Consider the following 22,107-nt stretch of genomic DNA (forward strand, 5'->3'; position numbering starts at 1 on the left):
CTTCTCTCCTCTCTCATTTTCTTCAACTCCAAACCTCTAAACAAGGTGTTTTGAAATACTTTTCAAAGATTTCGGGGGTGTTTGATTTGTGTTTGTAGAGTAATTTTTTAGATAAAAAGTACAAAAACTTGTTTGGTTTAACTTTTTTCAAAAATGGTTTTGGAAAATTATTTTGGGAGAGAGAGTTTTAAAAAAAGTGATTGATTTGATGTGTATGAAAGAGAGAGTGATTTTGGAAAATAGGTAACCAAACAAAATTTTGAGATTTTTTTTAGAAAAATTTGTTTGGTTTGATTACTTTTGAAAATTTATTTGTAGATAATTTTTCCCAAAAAAATTTCTGAAAAAACAAACCAAACAAGGCTTTCATCTCTCTTTCATTCATTTCCACTTTGTCCTTACTCGGTTTATCGAAAAGCGCAATATTTAACAAAATACGAGCGTCGAAATATCGTAGGAACCTATTTTCAAAAATATTTTGAAAGAGAGGGTTTTAAGGTCTAAAACCATTCAAAATAGTTATGATCCAAAAAAAGGTGTGAGGTTGGGATTTGATTCTCCTCTTGCCGAAGAAACCGAACATTTGTACTGCACAACTTTCATCACCCAAGTAAGCAATTAGTGACGCCCAAGTCTTGAGGGCGGTCAAAAATGGAGTGTCTACAATAAGGAGGAGGCTAGGGTTTCAAGAAGCCTTAATCTTCCTCTAGAGAAGAGAAGGAAGGTGTAGGGGAGGCCTTTTACTAGTTGGATGCTTGTGAGGAGGATATGTCCTGCCATTTTATTGGCAATTTTGTTGATTTGGATGTTGCCGCCATTTCGGAGGCTGGGCTGGATCCTTGTTTCTTCGGAGGAATCGATCAGATTCTTGACAGCATCAAGAATGGTGACAGTCAACTTGTTGGATCGGCCGAGATAGAACAAGTCCTTCAAAGGTGTGTACAGAGAATTTTTCTATATAATATTATAGGTATTGTTGGATGTTTATTATGGTAATTTTTATTTAGTATATAATTGTCATTAAATTAATATTTAATTAAGTGTATACTCTGAGCTAATTAGGTGTATAGAAATAAAATTTCTCGAAAGAATCACGATTGGTTTAAGATCACTTATATTCCATTTCTATGTTTCATTTTTTGTCCATTATTAAGGCCAAGTTTGGCATGAAGCGAAAAAGTCAAAAAGTCAAAAAGTTACTCAAAAAATTAAAAAGTTATCACTATTCACCAAAAGTCAAAAAGTACGGTTGCACAACTCCCAATTCTAATTTTCCCCTACATACTAATTTATATAATTTTTTAATACACATTTTTTTTTATAAAAAGTCAAAAAGTTAACCCAAACAACCATATTTATTTCCTCAACTTTTTAGTTCAAAAAATCAAAAAGTGCACATATTTAAGACATCCTAAACAATCCCTAAATGAGATAAGTGATATGATTCCAACAATTGATTTTAATTACATCCTTTTGGTTTATCTTCTTTGGGCATGCATGAATATTGAATGAACAAAAATGAAAGTAATAAATAGAAGTGATTTTTTCTCTTTAGTTAGTTGGGTTGGGAAAATTAATGGGGAAAAAAAAATTAGCAACATATAAAATATAAAATTATCATTATATAATTCTTTCATTTTCCTTGACAACTCAAGGTGCAAGTGAAAAGTGCATGCTAAAATATAATCTCAACATTTTGAGCTCTCTAGCTTGATGCTTCCTTCTCGATTACAGTATAAAACACCATACACAGCTTAATACTTCCTTCTCAATTACAATATAAAACACCAGACAATTTCGAAACTAGCAAAGACACTACTATTAAAATCTTATCGGTATCAACAATCCAAGAAAGAATAAAAAAATAAATAAATAAAATAACTTAATTTTAAAATATTATACATTTTTTATTTTGTACATTTTCATTTAAATTGCATAACTTTTTTAAACTATGTTTGACAACATCTAAAAAGGCCATATTAAAATAAAAATAAATAAAAAAACTAAAATAATATACATTTTTAAAAATGTTTACAAAAAATATTTTAAAATATGAGTTAGTTTTTTAACTATTTTAACATTAAACTCAAAAGTCTAGTTTAAAATAAACTTTTTAACTTTTTTAAAATATCTTATTAACTTTTAAGCTTATTTTGTCTTTTTGTGATTAAAATAGTCAAAAAAGACTTATGCCAAACATAACCTCAGTCTAATTTAGAAAGACCTAAACAATAAAATAATTAAAACAAATACTAGCAAAATCAACTAAAAAATATATATATATCTATCTATATATATATATATAAATTTGGAAGATTATTTTTAAAACACAATTTAATGTTGATTTGTCTCCAAAATTAAGGGGGAAAAGCACTTCAAACTAATTTCCAGCAAATCGGATGCACCACAGCAATCCCCACATCAGCTATAAACTTAGAAAATACTTTTGGGGTATGCCATTCAGGCATTTTGGGGTATTTGAACTCCTATCAGAATATATTGCCTCTCCATGGGTATGGCTTCCAATTTGAAAGCTGATAATCAGAAAACAAAAGTTAAAAGAAAAACTGATAATCAAAACCATGCACATTTCACTTGAACATAAAATCAAAACCATACGCAGACAATATTTACCAAGAAAATTGAATTTTCTCAGTTCATATTGTAAATTAACTTAGGGTGCACAGAAAATGTAATCCATCCAGCTACACTTTTGTCTCAAGGAAGCACACAAAACCAAATCGAAACCAGTCACTTACAACCCCAAAAATCAAAAAAATATTTCATGACACTATAATATGGTTACTGTCTTAACCGAAACAAGCCTTCAGAAACATAAAAAGATCATGGAGGTTCATACCCAGAACTTTCAACTATGCAACTTCTGGCACCATGGAACTTGTTTGAGATGAGCTCTCCCATGCATGTTGTGCGCAGACATTATACAAGAGACCCCAAGAATTTTAGTTCTTTGGGCCAATGTCCTTGAGGGCATTGATCTGTTCTTCCCCCATAGCACACATAACCGACACAACAAGGTCTTTCCCTTCAGCAAACCCATCTTTAATCTGAACACACAAAGCACAGACAAATAAATATAAAGTAAAGGACATAATATTAATTGTGGACTATTGAAGGGCAGCATTAAATTTTCAATGCACACAGACAAAAACGAATGACACAATACGTACATGACACAAACATACCGACCCAGTGATTTTTAAAAAATACAGGACACAATATGCCTGTGACACATTTTATTTTTATTTTTTTTAATTTTGTTGTGTGCCAAATATAAAAATAGTTTATTCAAAGATAATGAACAAAAAATGAGATAACACTGGAGTAATTAAAATTAAAAAGTCATTTATTCAATAACTTAAAAATCAAGATATCATTGACGTAACAATGCTTCTAAATTATGCAAAACAATATTGAAATACAATGTATTCATCTTACTAATATTTCAAAATATATTTAGAGTGCACAGGTTGCATTTTGAATAATGCAGAACATTTGTGTACCTGGCTGAGCAGACTTTCATCGGTGGGAAGCTTCAAGTCATCCTTGGTGTTACCATTCTCAGTCAAAAGACTCACCTGCAGATCAAAGTTTATTTGGTTTACAATTCAAAAATTGTGGCAACCCCTAACAGGCAAAGCCTAAAGCTGGATCTGAAAATGAAGTTACTGCATCCAAACTTATGAAGTTCTGAATAATAACATAAAATCTTACACATTTCTAACAAAGAGACATGGATAGTTCTTGGCTGGACACAAAGCACTAATAAAACAGCGGAAATTACCCATGGCCAAAATTACAAACACAAAATATTGCTGTCAACATCATCTCTTGTCAATAGAATAATAAGTCTAAATTTCCAAATGTCTATAGCAACCCAATTAAATTACATGGCATTTTTATCTACCAATAATTAATCCAGTGAGATCCATTGGATACAGAAATATTCAAGATGTTCACACGAAATTACTTACAAAACCATCTTCAGAAATATCAATCAGTTGATAATCAGTACGAGTAACATGAGGAACCTGCAAAGAAGAGAAGTGACTTAGAAGCTATGAGTATACATGTACTGTGTTCCAAAGAATTAGCAGAAATCCGAAAGGAAAATAAAAGAATCTAAACTAAAAGACCCCTCACATCGCAGTTATGGGATGATGGGACAATATCTTCAAGCTTCTTGCCATTGAATATATCAATGCCCACAAAGTGACACTTGGCATGCCCATGCTTGCCAGTTTTAGAGGTAGAAACCTCAACAACCTGTTTAGCAATCCACCAGGAGAGAATAAATTATAAGTAACTTTTCATCATCAACAATCAATATATGCACGTAAAATTAAAAGGAATGCAGTATGAATAGTGTAATATCTGAATGATGATACTGAGTGTTCATCAAAAGTTTATCTACTTGAAGGCTACAGGCAAGATTTTCTCAAACCAATTTGTAATAATTAAAACTAAATTACAATTATGTGAGAATCAGGCAAACTTCATTTTCTTATCTAATGCTGTCTATGGCCTCGTTTGGGAAGTGGCTATTTTAGTTGGCTATTTTAGTTTTTGACTATTTTAGTAGGCTAAAATTTTTGTGTTTGGGAAGATGATTGGATTTTTTTGTGGTTGGATGTGATGTTTGTGAGAGGAAAAGTGAAATGATTATGGGTTTGATGTGATATTTTGTCTTATTAGCTATTTTAGCCTATTTTGTCTTTTTGTGATTTTTAGCCTAAACTAGGCTATTTTTTTTTCTTCCCAAACACCCCCTATAATTCTCAAAGCTTTTCTGAGGCTGTATTCACTTACACATTCCATTTAGATGTTGAAGATGGTTATACAGCCATAGACATACATTTCCTGCATTTATTTATGAATTTACAATTGTTTGCTGTAAATGACACCCACATCAACTAAAAATGCCAGATCTAAATTTCTCAATATATTACATAAAACCTTCTTTCATGATTTAAAAGAAATCAAAACGCTGAAATATAATTAAAGCACCAATCTGTTGCAAGGCTAAAGGCAAGATTTTCTCAAACCAATTTGAAATAATTAAAACTAAATTACAATTATGTGAGAATCAAGCAAACTTCATTTTCTTGTCTAATGCTGTCTATAATTCTCAGAGCTTTTCTGAGGCTGTATTCACTTACATATTCCATTTAGAAGTTGAAGATGGTTATACAGCCATAGTCAAACATTTCCTGCATTTATTTATGAATTTACAATTGTTTGCTGTAAATAACACCCACATCAACTAAAAACGCCAGATCTAAATTTCTCAATCAAATTCTCTAGATTTAGTTACAAATTTTATATATTACATAAAACCTTCTATCATGATTTAAAAGAAATCAAAACACTGAAATATAATTAAAGCACCAATCTGTTGCAACAAACGCAAACACACACGCACACGCACACACAAAAAAAAAGAGATGACTACTGCAATTTGATGGTTTTGGACAAATCCAAAGTCTCCAGCAATAAGTTATCGCTGAGCTTAACTTCACTTTGGATCCTAAATTACCTCTTGACACACTAAAAATAATCGATTAAGACGAATCCTTAATATACCAGTCAAATTGGTACAGGCTAAAAGAAAGCAGTTGAAGACTGACTTTGCCATTCAAAATTCCTCCTTTTGGAACAATTTACCATTTATTTTAGATTTGCAAGTAAAATAGAACAAGACTTCATCATTGCTTTTCATGGTAACCAAACAAGGAACAATCCATTGCATTTTCTTTTCCTTTTCCTTTTCCTCCACCAAATCCTTAAACCAAAGATATAAAAGAGGATTAGAAAAATCAAACCCACCTAAATATCACAACAAGACCTATTAACATTTAATGAATCAAATATATGATGAAACCAACACAAACAGCAAAACCCAAGCTCAAAATTTGACAAAAATTAACCCACCAACCATTTTAACATTCATGTATAAAAATCTAGGTAAAAAAAAAAAAAAACTCTAGCAACGTTTTAATAATTAAATGAATTGAAATCCGATACACATAACACACATAAACACGCGATCTGCACGGGAAATACAACAAATTACAGCATAAGACCAAAATAATCCAATCCAATCCAAATCTAAACACAAAAACAGTTATAAAGAATGATCTAATCGATAAAGAGGTTATACCTTGCAAGGACGGTTTTTGATGACGATGTAACCGTTCTTGCGGATGGTACCGGCTTGTTGGGGATAGGTTTTGGAGGCTCCAGCATCGGCCTTGGACTCGAAGTGATGCTCTTCGTCCGACATGGTTTTCGACTTTCTAGGGTTTCCGCTCTTTCTCTCTCTAGAAATTTACAGAAAGCTCTCACAGCAGCCGCAGCCAAAGGACGCAAGAGAGAGGGAGGAAGGAGAGCGGTGCCGCGAGAAGACAACGAAGCTTTTATATTACAACCCCTGCAGTCGTCTCTCCACTGACTAGGGTTTCCAATCCAAAGTGTGATGCAGTGTGTGTGTGCAATAGTTAACTCTGGTTGCTATAGACCTGATCTTGGCCGTTGGTTCTTGGTTCATCTTTTTTGACGGCTGAGATCTCTTCTTTTCTAAATATAGTATTAGTGGGTTGACGACAAAAATCTGGCATGCGTGTGTTTTCAGGTTGTCTCGGAACTTACGTATTGTTTGGGGATAAATTTTTTTAGTAATTTTTTGATTTTTTAGTTAAAATATGATGTAAAAAAATTAGTATATTTAAAATGATTTTTTAACTTTTTATAAAAAAATATCTATAAAAAATAAAGAAAAAAAAGAAATTTTAATTTTTTAATATATGTTATTAACTTTTTAATTATTTTAATAATTTTTTAACTAAAAAAATTACTTGTCAAACGAGATCTTAGTTAAAAAATAATTTTTTAATTTTATTTGACTTTTTTAAAAAAATAATGCATAAAAAAAATAATATAATCAAAAAATATTAAAAATTAAAAAATTATTTTTAACCATCTATCCAAAGAGACTTACACGTATCTTTCACCCAAAATAATAAATAATTAATTTCAATTTGCACTTTTTTTTCAAATAATAATACTAAAATATATTCAATTCTTTTGATAATAATTTATTATTATCATCTTGGGTGTTATCGTCATCACCCAAAATAAACTTATTCGATATAATTTATTATAAATTAATAATTAATAATTAATAATTAGTAGTTTAATCTTAAGTTAGCCTGTCTTATGAGATGTACCAAACAATCCCATAGCCTATGCAACTCCTGCGGTGTAAATTTTTAAATGACTTTGGGAGCAATGTTTTGTAGGTATTAGTTCATTATGTTTTAAATAGTTTTTGTTATGTTTTTATAATTGGTAATCTTATTGGATAAAATTTTTATTTAGTTGTATTTTTACTCGCTCTATTGTATTCATAAGTTATAAGAGTTTAGATACGAATTCAACTCGAATTGTGTTTGAGTATACGAATTTGTATTGACATTTCGTATCTTGTTTTAAGCATTTCTTGTTTGCTACTTCACTGACTAAGGGGGTAGCACCCATGTCGGGTCTGTGGCAGCTCCTAGGTAGGGTCAAGGAGCAGCACTACTGAAGCCAATCAAGAAGTCAAAGTTGGTTAACCACTCTAGTGGTCTTTCGTGTGTTTGAGTGGTGAAGTGGTTCATCCAGTATCTTTGCTTGCATTCTAAACTTTTTGGAAGCATATTTTGCAACTCGAGCAGTTGGCCTATATGTAAATACCACCTTTAGTCACACCACTCTAGCGGTAAAGTGAGTGCTCAAATGGCCTTCACGGCTCTATTTAATATAAAGTGTATTGTTTGTTATTTTTATGATTCAACTCGTCCAGATTCTTAGAGAGGAAGTTAAAATAAAGTGTTTTATATTAGAGGATGTTTATATATGAGTTTCCTTGATGTATAGAAGGTGATCAATTGATCAACGAACTACACATTGCCTAAAATCAATGGGTTATTTTTATTATTTTATTCAAAAAAAAAAAAGAGGTATTCATCGGTGGATTTTAGAGAACTTAGGCCTGAAGTTGTGGTGGATTATGGAGTAGCTCATCGTCGTGATTCAACATCAGTGTTGTGGATTCAATGTTGTGTATGAGCACATAAATAATCTTCTTGTATAATCCTATTGATCAAGTGCTTTGCCACCTAAAAACACAAACGTAAGCTAACCGATGGGTGTGTGCCGGAAACCTCTCCGATGCCTAAGTTAGCCAATAGACAATAGACACAAAAGCTCTGTGTATTCCAAAGTAAGAATTGTGATACCTGTACATAGGTCTGTCATGAGCTTTTTATAGATTTCACCTGACACAATCTTAGTAGGACTCCAACCCTCCTTAGCAGAGCCCGGCTAGAAATCACACTCTTAAGGATAATGCTTATCCTGATTACACCCTAGTCACTACCATCCAAGTGGAATGATTGCAACTCTTGCATCGGCTGTTTCCAAACTCAATCGAGGTTACACAGCTCGGTGTTGCTTTAGGCAACACTATCATAACCCTAACTGTGAGATGACGCCCTGGAGAGCTATCCTTAGCTCAGTCCTTCTTCCACTGATACCTCAGTCCAGGATAGCCAGGTCAAGCCACTGGTAGCCCACCTCTGGCTGGCCTGATGCTTAGATGATCTAGGACCGTGCTACATAAACAATTACTTCGGTCCGTAGTTCGGCCCAATGTCTAAAACGAATGGTCTTAGTTTGGTAAAAACTATTCACATAAATTACCCTCTCAATTGCCCCTTAATTCCATCTGCAAAGCATGAATGGGATTATTGACTTCCAACCGAGCTACCCAAGTCCAACCGTGCTGAAATAACGATTTCAACCGAGCTAAAACTTGTTCGAATTCTTGAAATTGCGCCGATAACAGCCTATCGTCCTATAGTCTGACATCACGTCCTTACTGGGACACGTGGCATGTGTCAATTGCCCCTTCGTACTATGCCAGCCATTTTACACTGCCCAAAAATTCAAAAAGTAGCGCCTTTCTACCTTAATTATACAAGACTCATAATCCTTCGAATAGTTACCTCCACTATTCATCTTCTCTCTGGAAAAAACCTCTCACACTTTTTAGCTCCAAATCCTTACCCTCTTCAGTCAAGTCTTTTAATCCCAGCATCTAGATCACCTATTTTGCTCGTCTCAATTGCAAGGGCTCGTCCTAACGATTGGATTCTGATTTCACACCCTAAATCAATAAGTTCCTCGTGCCATTTTTCTTTTTTTACAGACATACTTCTATGTGTTTACTTTTTAAAGAATATCAACTGAACACCAGCTATGCATGTTTACACATACTAAAGACTAAACAAACATCAAGAACCTTGAAACTCCATGTGCAAACTTGGAAAACATATTAATTGGGACTAAAACCAGTCTAGAACAGTGTTTTTGATCCAAAATGATACTGTAACCGGAATAAAAACCTGTTCATGACTTTAGGCTCGGTTCCGACCGGACTAAAGATCCCTTGCTGAACAAACCGAGTTACGATGCTGCCCATACTTCTTAACCGAACTAAATATACCCTGGTTTTGAAAACACGCTTTTGGAACTGAACCGTGTCTAATTCCAACTGTAATGCCCTCAAAATAAATCCATATAACTCAATCATCTATGATATCCATAGACATAGGAAAATAAAATATATTCATCCATCAGAGTATTCTTTACAAAAAAGTATTACATGTTGACAACAAAAGTAAATGCTCTACGGGCTTACAAACTTTCCAAGTCAACACTTGGTTTCAACAAAAGAGAGTTCTAACTCTTAACAGATTAAGCCCTTGGCTTGAATTACATGTAATACAAAAGATAACTACAAAAATAAGCCTTCAGCTTCTAAACCTCCCAAGCTACATCCTTGGAGGCGACATATCACCTGTACCTGAAAAATGATGTCCCATATAAGGTAAGCCAAAGCTCAGTAGAGATACGCTAAACATAATATGAGAATTAACTAAAACATTAACATTTGATAAATGTTTAACTCATATAAATCAACGTACATCTCTTCCATAACCAATCCATAGTCACAACCATGTTTCAATCCCTTTCCGTTTCATTATCTAATCCAATTCATAAATATGGTTCATTGTTTATCCGAACAATTCAAAATGAGATTACAACTCATACTATCAACACTTCAATCATAATCAATTTATAATGAGACTACAACTCATACTATCAACACTTCAATACTTCAATTCATCTACGTTATGCAAATGTAATTAAGATTTCGGGACTTTCACCCTAGACACTCCGACCAACTTAGTTATCAATGGAGTCCATCCCCTATCTCCTCCCAAACCATGGAATACATCCCCTATTTCCTTCAAAACAAAATACATATGCAATGTATTTAAACGCTTTATCATATACAATGATCAATCCAAGCACATATTCAATGTGTTAATTCAACCGTCATATTCAATGACATAACCCAATTGATTAGTTCCAGTTTTCCTTAATCAACATACAATGTCTACAACAATCAAGACTATCCTCCATCGATAGCCCAAAACAATTATTTCTAAACAGATAATAAATTTATCAAACAGATAAATTATCAACAATTTCATAGGTAAGTAATTAATCAATCCAGCTGCACCATTCAATCTCATAATTTTCCAATTTCATGATTTTCAACTTAATTTCATATTTCCATATTTCCCCAAATTAATTATACAAATTAATTATTTAAACATTATTAGGGCATTTTCCCCATCTTCTCAAACATCAACCCTAAGATTCAATTTCATTAATCCTACAACAATAATTCCATTTTCCAAGGTCTCACACATACATGTGACTCAACAATTGAAAACCCCTCTTTATATATTTCAAATCAAACCCTAACTTTTCAAGATTTCCATAACTTCACCAATTATACAAAATGACTAAAATTTATGTTAAAACTCATAACAAGGAGTAGTTTATCTCTACCTCAAATGAAGAAACCCAAAGGAGATGAAGAGAAAAACCCAAGATGCTCCAAAGTCCAACTTTTTTCGGATCAAAGTGTAACCCAAGCAAAGCTCTACTCTTTTTACAAAGGGATTAAGGTAAAGACACTATAAATCAAGAGTATTTGTAAAGAAAACTAGTGTGTAGAAAGAGAAATAGTCGGATCTAGGGTTTGGGGTGAAAAAGGTAATGAAAAAGTAATGTATAACACGCTGCTGCCAACTTATATACTCGAGGCTCGCTCGAGCGAAGGAGTGGTTGCTCGAGCGACTAAATACAAAAGGACCTCGCTCGAGCGCAAGAAGCGTCACTCGAGCGAACGATGCGAAGCTTCAGGTCTGCAACCCAGAAGTACGCTTGAGCGCAAGAGTTCTCGTTCGAGCGAAGAAACCCAAAACATAGAGCTTGCTCGCTCGAGCGAAAGAAAGCTCGCTCGAGCGAAGAAACACAACCATCAGGTCAAAAACCCTGGCTCGAGCGAAGGAACTAAAACACAAAGCTCGCTCGAGCGACAAAAGCCTCACTCGAGCGAAAAAACCAAAATCTGGACAGCAACAATTTGTTTCAAAACACACCCAACCTGTTTCAAACTTACCTAACACATCCCAAAACTCAAATACAAAGAATTAAAGGATAGAAATGCGATATAGACAACAACAAACATCTACGAAACCGAGTCCGAATACAATAAACAATTGAGGGAAAACCGGGATCGCTATACCAACTGTCCCTAAGGTGAACAAAACCCAGTACGTGCCCTCATTCTGCCAAGCTAGACTTTATTAGTTTTTTTATTTAGCCCGGGGGTGCTCATTGTATAACCACTTTTTATTTCCACTTTGCAGACTTGACTAGGTTGGCCAGGCATACCCTTGCACTTTGCCCTTGGGCAGTTTTGCTCGATTGAGCCAACCAAGGTCACATCAGTGCCGCGCTAGGCCGCCGTGCACATTTAATATACCAAGTTTTTAATCTAATGGGCAAATACCGATTTCTGGTGGATTCACCCAGTGCCATGGCTGAATTCCGAAAGGATTACCACATTCCAGACGACGTCCACCTTTCTTTAGCCGAGCTGGACACCACACCATGGGACAAGTTAGGCTTTGTTCCCTTTACCGTGGTGTCCATTGTATAGGGGGGATTTCGGTTCCTAGTCCAACCCTTAATCTATGAATTCCTTAGACAAACTAGGCTATGCCCCACTCAGTTATCAACCAACACCTATAGGATCATTAACGGGATTGTCGACCTAAATCGTCACATTGGTCTCAACCTCGGTTTGGCCGAGCTGTTCCATCAATATTCGCTCGGTCAGAATGACGACGGCTAGGTTTATAACCTTAGAGTCAGGAGAGGCTAAGAGAAAATTGTCAAGAAAACACCGAACAAAGACTTAAACGATAACGACTTTCTCTGGGTGTCAGGCAATTTTGAAGACCAAAAAGTCCAAATACTGGGCTATAATATAAATTGGAATAAAGGAACAACTAGTAAAAGCAATTCGGTTTAATTTTCTTTGCTATTTCAACAACCACCGTGCTAACCCTTGTGATTGTCCCTTGTGCAGATTTGAACTAGCTTAAATCCAACTACGCCTATGCCAACCAGGTCGCACTATGAGCTGCGTTCCGCTATCGCAACCGAGATTGGACTGAGCTTCTAAATTTTGAGTCGACCTATCAGTATAGCGGTAAGAAAAAAACCAAGGTTACAAATTTTCTTCTTGAATTGTCATCTGAACCAGACCCAAATCTCCTCCAGATCAACCTAATTTCTCTCACCGAAAAGTAAGGAATGGCTAAAATAAGAGCCGTGCGAGCTCTGATCACCGAATAAACTTCCGCCGCAATGCAAACCGAACAAGCTTCCTCTGGTCAACCGTGCGAGACCGTGGTCACCTTTCTAACCTCCAGGAGAACCACGTCTCGGCCAAGTAAGCGCGTACGTACCTCGTCGACCGAGCCACAACATTTGGTGAAGAAGGAAGAAACTAAACTTCTTAACCCTGTGGTGCCGAACCTAGAACCTGCTCGACCTGACCCAGCGAGCCCTTCGGAATGGGCACCAGCAATCTCCTACAAAAATTGGGCTGTGTCCACCAAGGACTTGGTGGTTGTTGAGAAGGACCACATGCTCGTATTCAACCTCTCCAAAAGCCTTTGCTTGCCAGCTGACATGGAACACCACGATCATTTGACCAAACTAAAGGCAATTTGGTCGACTTCGAAGTCCATGGTGCTAATAAGCCCTCTACTTGCTAGCTTAAGTCTATTAATTTGTTCAGTTTGCAGCCTAACACTCCTTCATTTAAATCGCAGACATTGCAAAAAAACCACGTAGCACACAAACGTGTGCTTGAACTGCGGAAGACAGCACGGTCGATTGTGGTTGATTCTAACGCTAAGGCAGCCGAACTGAAAGAACTAAAGGAAAAACTGGTTGCGGCGGTTGCGGAGAATGAGCGACTGTTAAGCTAGTTAGCACGACTAAGGTTGATAAATAAAAAGCCTTGGCCGAGAGAAAAGACCGTTATTTGCGTGAACTGGCCAAACTGGAAAAGAAAAAGAACGCCGAGATCCAAGAGTGGAAGAAGAAAACGGAGGACGATAAAGACCAAGGTTATAAGGAGGGGGAAGAAGCCTACGTCCAGCAGTGCGAAACAGCAAAGATATTTTCTTCAAATGCGGGTGGAAGGCTGCGGCTTCCAAGCTCGGTCAGGGGTATGACACCGAGATCTTTTTGAACCCTCCCCCTCACTTCATACCTAGCTACATGACGGACTACACAAACGCGGTCCAACAAAAATTTCTCCAAGAGGGGGAGGAGGAAGAAGAGACCCTTGATCCAGCTAATGCCCCTCCTGCCAACACCGACCTCGGTCTTCAACTTTCTGTGCATGCTCGGGTGGATCCACTCAGCCAACTTGTGGCAAGCATGGTTGACGTAGAGCCTGCGACTGAACTATCCCAAGAAGCAGCTGCCCAAACTGGCCTACCTAGTGGCGAAGTCCGGGTTGACTTGGACACTGACCTTGATGATTTGTTTGCTTCGAAACCTGTTTTTCTTATTTTTCGTACTTTTTCCTTTTGTTTTTATGAAATGTAGCCGGGCTATACGCCCCACCTTTTGTACTTAATTTCCGATGAATGAAAGAAACTTTTCTTTTTTCACATCTTCTTGTTCAGTTACAGCACTTTTCCACTTTATAATGTATCATCTTTATTACAAGCCCAGCCGGCCTAGTTAGCTCAGCCTTTCCTTATCCTGCCCACCTTTTTTCGGTCGAGATACTTATCTCGGCTAAAAAATAACTTGGAAAACTGCAAAACCTCTTTAACCGAGATTTTTACCTAGATCCTTATCTCTGCTAAAGGGAAGAAAAAGGTGTTGATCAAACCTGTCAACCTTCTTAAGTCTAAATCCTTATTTCAACTGAAGAACGAACTAAGTGTTTGGCCAAACCTGCCAACTTTCTTGAGCTTAGATCCTTATCTAGGCTGAAGAAGAAAAAAGTGTTGGTCAAATATGCCAACTTTCTTAAGCCTAGATCCTTATCTCGGCTGAAAAAGAAAAGTGTTGGTTAAACTTGCCAACCTTCTTGAGCTTAGATCCTTATCTCGGCTGAAAAAGAGAAAAGGTGTTGGTCAAACCTGCCAACCTTCTTGAGCCTAGATCCTTATCTAGGATGAAGAAAAGAAAAGGAGTTGGTTAAACCTGTCAACCTTCTTGAGCCTAGATCCTTAACTCGGCTGGGAAAAAAAAAAGTGTTGGTCAAGCTTGCCAACCGTCTTGAACCTAGATTCTTATCTCGGTTAAAGAACGAACTAAGTATTGGTCAAACTTGCCAACCTTCTTAAGCCAAGATCCTTATCTCGGCTAAAGGAAAGAAAAAGTGTTGGTCAAACCTACCAACCTTCTTGATTGCCCCTAGTCGGGCGAACAACTTTTACAAATAGATGAAAGAATTTTTACCAAAAAAATGTCTACTTGTTTTATTGAAAAATAAAAATTACAAGTGTTTAAGAAAAAGCTAAAAATAAAATACTCTGAGATTGGCCATGTTTCATGGCCATGGAATAGCTCTGTCGTCCACATCTTCTAAGTGATATGTCCTTTTCCCGGTCAAACCAATCACTCTGTATGGCCCTTCCCAATTAGGTCCTAATTTACCATCTCCAGGTATCAAGGTGTTTCCCATAACCTTGCGCAGTACCCAATCTCCAATCTTGAATTGTCTGGAGTGCACTGCTTTATTGTATTTCCTGGATAATTCCTGTTGATACGAGGCAATGTCCATCAATACTCTCTCTCTTCTTTCTTCTGCAAGGTCGAGTTCTAGGGATATGGCCTCGCTATTCAAGTCTGGATCAAAAGTGAATTACCGCTTCCATGCCATAAGCTAAGGAAAAAAATGTTTCACTAGTCGATCGCCGAGGTGTAGTTTGGTAAGCCTATAAGACGTGGGGAAGTTCCTCAGCCCATTTGCCTTTTTGTAGACACCCCATTTTTGACCGACCTTAAGACTCAGACGTCATCGATTGAGCGCTTGGTGATAGTGCATATTGTGCTCGTTTCGAGTTTTCGGAGTTTTGGGCGAGTGTCTTGTCTCCAGGCCTCTGAACTCTTTATGTTTCGGCTCGGTTTGCGGACCAAGCCTTGTTTTCATTGCCAGAGGGAATGAGAGGTCTTGTAAACCCCCCCTTGTGGTTGTAGACCACTTTCCCGCTTGGAGACTAGTTTTTGGTTTTCGGAGCCTTCGGCCACGCGCCTTGTCTCGGGACCACTTAACGTTCCCGTTTGGCATGATTTTTGAACTACACCTTGTTTCCTTGGCCTAAAGAGCCAATGTGGTTTAGGAGACCACTTTTGTGGTCGCAAACCACTTTTGGTGCTTGACAGCTAGTTTTCGAGGCTCCCAGCTGCGCGCTTTGCCTCCCGAACTTTCGTCTTGCATCCGTTTTGGTTTATTTTTGGTACAAGCCTTGTTTTCCTTGTTTGGAAGGTGGTACAAGGGTGTGAGACCAGTTTCTCTCCCCGTAAACCACTTTTCTTCCTGCTAGCCTATTTTCTGGTCTGACAACTAGTCTCCCTGGTCTTTGGACCATCAAAAGTGGTCGGCCACCACACCATTTGCTTGTTTTCATGTTTTAGACTCTCTCCCACCATGGCCGACTAGTTTCATTTTTGGGAGACCACTTAAAGTGGTCGACCGACCACTTCAGGTGGTCGGCTGCTTTTTGTCACAGTTTTGGAGATATTTTGGACCAGCTGGCACAGCTGGAGAGCACTAGGACCATCCTCCATACACGTGTATGGAGGGATGACCTTGAGCATTAGCTTCTTGAAGAAGCTTGTGCTTTTGCTCTCTATAAGAGAGAGGGTCCTCCTCCTTCCTCCAGGTTTAGAAATTGGTGGTTTGAGATATACATACACATTTGTATCTATATCTCTCTTTTACTCTTGTTTTGTGCCTTAAAGTGTCATTTTGTCTCACTTTTGCACACAAACACACACTCAAACACCATCCTTTTGTTGCTGAGGTGCTTAGGAGCTGGTTTTGGTGTTCTTGGGTTGGTTTGAGCTTGAAAAACTTGCTGGAGTTGCAGCTTTAAAGGTGGTCTTCAAGGGTGAGTTTCTAACCCTTAAATCCCCCATTTTTGCTTAAGTTTTTAGCCCTACTTGCATAATGTTTTTGCTTTGACTTTCTACTGCAAAAAGTTCTGTTTTTTACTCCTTGTGAAGTTTTTTTAAGGTCACTTTTGCATTGGGGGTGGTTCACCCCCTCTTAGGCCTTGTTAGGCCTTGTTTTGAGCCATCCCTTTTGGCTCTTGTTCTAGCCTTTGCATGACCTTTCTACCACTGAAATCCAGAGGATTTTCAGTGGTGGAAAGGTGGTTTTGAGGTCCCTAATAGGAGAGGGTCTCTCCTTGTGTTTTGTATACTTGCTTTATATGCCTCATGTTTGAGCATGTTTATTAAGCTTGTGTTGGCTTGTTCTTAGCATGTATTTGAGGTTATTTCAGCATGCCTCAGATCTGTTTTGACTTGGTTTGGTCATTCCATGCATGCCTTATACATTTGTAGTGTAAATCTTGCAAACTAGCTTTGTGTGCCTCATGTTTGAGCTTGTCTTTCTAGCTGGTTTTGGGGCCATCTTAGTAGTTTTTTTTGTGTTATTTTAACATTCCTTAGATCTGTTTTGGGTTGGTTTCGTTAGCTCTTGCATGCCTTATACACTTGTAGCGTAAATCTCACAAACTAGTCTTGTATGCCTCATGAAGTAACAGGTCATTCTAGCTTCATTTGAGTCCATCTCAGCATATTTTTGGTGGTATTTTTCCATGTCATACCTCTGTTAAGGTTTGGTTTGGTTGTCACTTGCATGCTTCATGCACTTGTAGTGCAATTCCATGATTTAGCCTAACATGTCTCATGCTTTGACATGTCATTCTAGCATACTTTTGGCTTAACTATAAGAAGCATTTGTCCATGTTTTAGCTTGCTCTAGCTTTGATTTGTGTTGTTTTGGTCATGCATGCCATGCTTTGTATAGTTAGAGTGCATTCTAGCTTGTTAACTTTGTGTATCGAGTCCACTAGCATGCATTGCTTGGCCTATTTGAATGATTTGGCATCATTTGTTATGTTATTTCAGTGCATGTTTCATGGTCATACACTTGCATCTTTCACTTATTCAATGCGTTGGGGGTTGGTCCTTTATACCTTAACATGAACCATTGCGTATGCCTAAGCTTGCAAGCTATCATTTCAGTGCTTATTTGGGGTTATTTTGCCATGATATAACTCTGATTTTTGTTGGTTAAGTCATCCCATGCTTGGTCTTAATAGGTGTAAAGTAATCCACCTTATCTACCTTGTATGCATCATGCCTTATGCCCTTCATACTAGCTTGTTTTGGCTTCCTTCCATGCATGTTTTAGACTCATTTTGACATGTTCTAGGACTGTTTTGGGTTACCTTTTCCATATGCTTTATGCTTTGTATAGCTGTGGTGCAATTGGCCTTGTTAGTCTTGTGTTTTGATGACTCATGCATGCTATCTTTGAGCTATTTAGATGATTTGGCATCATTTAATACTTTATTCCAGAGCATGTAGCATTGTCATATTCCCACTTCATTCACCCTTTGAGTGACTCATAGGGTTGTGCATTGTGGCCTAGCATGTATGCCATCTTGCCTAGGTATTTGAGCCTCCATCTTAGCATGTTTTGGTCATTGTCTTGACCTATTTCAGCTCTGTCCATGTTTGGTTCATACATTTGTGCCATGTATTGCATGTCTCCTTTGTAGTCCTCCTTATTAGCTTTAATGCTTAAGGACCTTTGCATGCCATACTTGCTTTGTTTGAATGATTTGGCATCATTTCTTACTTAATTTCAGTGCATTTAGTGTTGTTACAGTTCTGCATTTGTCACTCCTTGAGCCTTCTTGAGGGTTGTGCTCTTAAGCCTATTTGGTTGGCCAATGCATTGTGCATGCATGCCTTGCCTTTTGTGCCTTTATTTTGGTGTTATGGCCACTAATTTGGGCGTGGCTAAGGTCTGTCCATTTTGGTTTAAGTCCATTGAGCATTGTGTATGCTATGTAGTTCATTGCATTGTGTATGCTTAGGTTGCATCGCATTGTGCATGCTATGTTGCACATTGCATTGAGTATGCCATGTTCTTAGCATTGTGCATTATGCATGCCATTAGTTTTCTTAAGTTGATCATGTCACCTTGTATTGTGTATGCTATGTTACATTGCATTGTGTTTGCATATTTAAGTCATATTGCATATTTGCATGCTTGTGTTGCATTGCATTTTACATACTCCATGTTACATAGTATTGTGCATGCCATGTTATGTGTTGCATTGTGTTTGGAATGGGTGTTAGTCCAAACACGAGAAACGAGGGACGTTTCATACTTGAAGTGATGAAACGTGCTTTAATTCTCGGTCGCCGACGCTCTTAATCATACATGATAGAGTTTTAGGCTTTATGTGTTTACTTGTGCATTCATTTTATATTGAATTATACAACTTTGCCTCTCGGCCATCATGCATCAAAATGCGCGATTGGTGGCCTGAGGATCGAGAACCACACTCCCTTGAGCTTATGAAATGATAGGGAGGGTGGTTGTGCACACATATCTTGTAAATACATTGCCATGCCCTTTCTTGCTCTCTGTTGCAGCAAACTGGAGGAGCGCAGCAACAACTAGTCCACCAGCCAAAAAAACTAGTTGGCCGACCACTTTTTCTACCCTGCAACAACAAAAAGTGGTCGGCCAATGGCTGCAGACACCAACAACTGGTCGGTCAACCTCCCACAGGTCTCCAAGGTGAGTTGGAAGCTTTCTGGAGCTTGGTGCAAGGTTCTTAGGACAATTGCAAACAAAGGCAAATTGGGGCATCGCGACGAATTTCCGAACGAGGCGACCGAGCATGCATCCAGTCTTCTCCCTCTGAGAACCTCATGTTTTACTGCTTTATTTAGCTTCTTTACTTAGCTAGATTAGGCATTCATTTTATACTTTAATAGTTAATGCGTTTAGCAATTTCAATTTGTTTTGTAATAATTAGTTTAATTAGTTTAGATTCGCTAGTTAGCTTCTTATTCGGTCCCTCCGTCGAGAGGGCGCAATATTGTAATAAGCGTGCGTGTGTGTGATGCATGTCTTCCAACCCCCATTTCTTTCTCTCTTTTACTTAACCACTTACAATGGTTAGTTTTAGGGCATAATTCATTTAACATACCCTCTGTTTGCATGCGTGCATCCATTCATCTGTATTGCATGTACCGGGCTCGGCGCATCATACTAACTGCATTGTATTTCAATTCCAAGTTGAATACATGTATCAAGTTGCATTTCACATGCCATTCTAGAATAGCCGAGCCTATTCTAGCTACATTTTTGCATGTGTTGCATTAGCCACCTTAACATGAACTAGGATCATGCATGATTTCTAACTAGTTCTCTGTTTTGGCTCGGAGTACACTGTGAGTGTTTACGCTTTCGCATACTGCATGTGTTATTGACTGCCATGAAAGCATGCTTGCCATGAGGCTAACTGCTTATTTGCTATAACTGCCTGAATGCTTGTGGGTGAAAGTTGGATTACTTAAATTGGAACAATTCATCAAAATTCGCGTTTTAGCCTACTCGTGAGTAGCAAACTTCAAACCATTTTCACAAACGAACATGCAATATTTTGTTCCAACTTAGGTCATCTAGTCTATACTTGTATGATGTGCACATCACATAGTATTTCTAGGTTAATAACCGGAATAAGAACACATGTGTTTTCAAAAACAAGATATTATGTTAGTAAAGGCCGATCTTTTGATCGGCGAGCGGGGATGCTCATTGCATGACCTTCCCCTCTCGTACCCAAGTTCCCGAGCCAAGGCAACTTTGGTGATGACGGACACGTGGCCTTAGGCACGAGTCAGGGTTTCCTAAATTCCCCCAGAATAAAATATTTAGGTGGCGACTCTGTATCTGGCAAAGCAGTCCATGTTTTGCACTTCTTTATTAAAAATCAGTTTTTCAAAACGATTTGCCGGATTTTGACTCTTTGGTGATTTATCGGTCTCGCACCGCACATTGTGAGACTAGATTCAGAACCGTGACATTTGAGTCCGAACTTGTGGTAGCTAGAGAGTGAAAGAATTTCGCGCCTTCACAGTGCGGCGCTCGAGAGTCCTCAGGCACGTCTACACTTTTGCTTTTTCCAACCTCTTTTTCAGGCCATCTAAGACTACTTTGTTGGAAGCTTCAGCCTGGCCATTGGCTTGGGGGTATGCCGGTGTAAAGTTGTAGAATTGTATCTTGTATTCTTTGCAGAAACCCCTGAAGGTTTTTCCATCAAACTGAGTGCCGTTGTTAGATATTAGAGCCTAGGGTATTCCAAACCGGATTATAATGTTTTTCCAAACAAACTTCTTGACATCTTTTTCTTTTATGGATGCGAGTGCTTCTGCTTCCACCCATTTTGTTAAGTAGTCCATTGCCGCGAGAAAGAACTTTTTGTTGCCTGGCGTAGTTGGGAGTGGTTCCACTATATCCAGGCCCCATATTGCAAAGGGCTACGGGCTGGTCAAAGGTAGGAGCTCTCTAGCCGGTTGATGTATTTGATGTGCAAACTTCTGACATTTCTCACACTTCTTGACATATTTCTCTGCGTCTGCTTGCATGTAAAGCCACCAATACCCTTGTAAAATTGCTCGACAGGCCAACGATTTTCCCCCTTGGTGGCTTTCGCAAATGTTTTCGTGTATTTTGAACAAAAATGCCTCAACCTTGCTAGGATGGACACACTTCAAATATGGTCCAATGAAGGATTTTTTGTACAATGCTAGTGATGCGGAGAGCCAAAATCGCTGCGACTTTGTTCTAATTTTGTTGGCTTCTTTCTTTTCCTCAGGTAAGATGCTACCTTTTAAAAATACTATGATGGGACCCATCCAAGAAGGGCCTAGATCGGCACAACATGCTTTGGCTGCTTCTGGCTCTTCAATACTTGGCTTGGGTAGGAAGTCAATTAACAATGGGTGTAGGATAGACGTATATACTATTAACGCAAAATCGGCTAGCTCATCTGCTTTATTATTTTCCTCTCGACCGATTTGCTCTATCCGAACCACTTCAAACTTCATGATATCCTTTTTGACCAACTTTTGGTACTTAGCCATTCTATCGTCCTTTTGCTTCGTAGTCGCCTGAAATTTGGTTGACTACCAGTTGAGAGTTACTGTATACCATCAGCTCGGTGGCCTTCATGCGAATACTGACTTCAAACTCGCTAATAATGCTTCATACTCCACTTCGTTGTTGGATGTTGGAAAGCCAAGGTTGACTGCCTATTCAATTGTTAGGCCATCTGGTGAGATAAGGACTATGCCAAGTCCTGCACTGTGCCTGTTGAATGCTCCATCCACAAAGAGTTTCCACATCTCTTCGACGAATAGCTTCCAGCAAGTGGAGGGATCTGATAATGTCTTGGGATCAGGGATGCTGATGATGCCTTCTTCCAGGTTATTGTTTGTCGTTGGAATTTGATCCTCACCATCTGACTATCTCAGGACTTTACT

The 22,107-nt window shown here is 37.8% G+C and overlaps 1 protein-coding gene across 1 annotated transcript; it reads right to left on the minus strand.

Annotated features, from left to right (window-relative positions):
• Positions 1-2,629: 2,629 nt before the first annotated feature.
• LOC114283100 (eukaryotic translation initiation factor 5A-4) lies at positions 2,630-8,018 on the minus strand. The gene is made up of 5 exons (XM_028225935.2): positions 6,182-8,018; positions 4,165-4,287; positions 3,996-4,052; positions 3,525-3,599; positions 2,630-3,068 (listed from the first exon to the last, which is right to left on the minus strand). Exons 1-5 carry the CDS (start codon positions 6,302-6,304, stop codon positions 2,964-2,966), a joined length of 483 nt encoding a protein of 160 aa, XP_028081736.1. The 5' UTR covers positions 6,305-8,018; the 3' UTR covers positions 2,630-2,963.
• Between the last annotated feature and the right edge of the window lie 14,089 nt (positions 8,019-22,107).

The sequence above is a fragment of the Camellia sinensis genome, chromosome 13 (genome assembly GCF_055761805.1).
Source record: "Camellia sinensis isolate YWXY chromosome 13, ASM5576180v1, whole genome shotgun sequence".
NCBI classification, from domain to species: Eukaryota; Viridiplantae; Streptophyta; class Magnoliopsida; order Ericales; family Theaceae; genus Camellia; species Camellia sinensis.

Bases quoted from the DNA above. Each gene is read 5' to 3' on its own strand.
- LOC114283100 (XM_028225935.2), bottom strand. From the start codon at position 6,304: ATGTCGGACGAAGAGCATCACTTCGAGTCCAAGGCCGATGCTGGAGCC. The intron at 4,053-4,164 runs GTGAGGGGTCTT...TCTTCTTTGCAG, and splicing joins CATCATCCCATAACTGCGAT to GTTCCTCATGTTACTCGTAC. The intron at 3,069-3,524 runs GTACACAAATGT...TTGTGTGTTCAG, and splicing joins ATGAAAGTCTGCTCAGCCAG to ATTAAAGATGGGTTTGCTGA.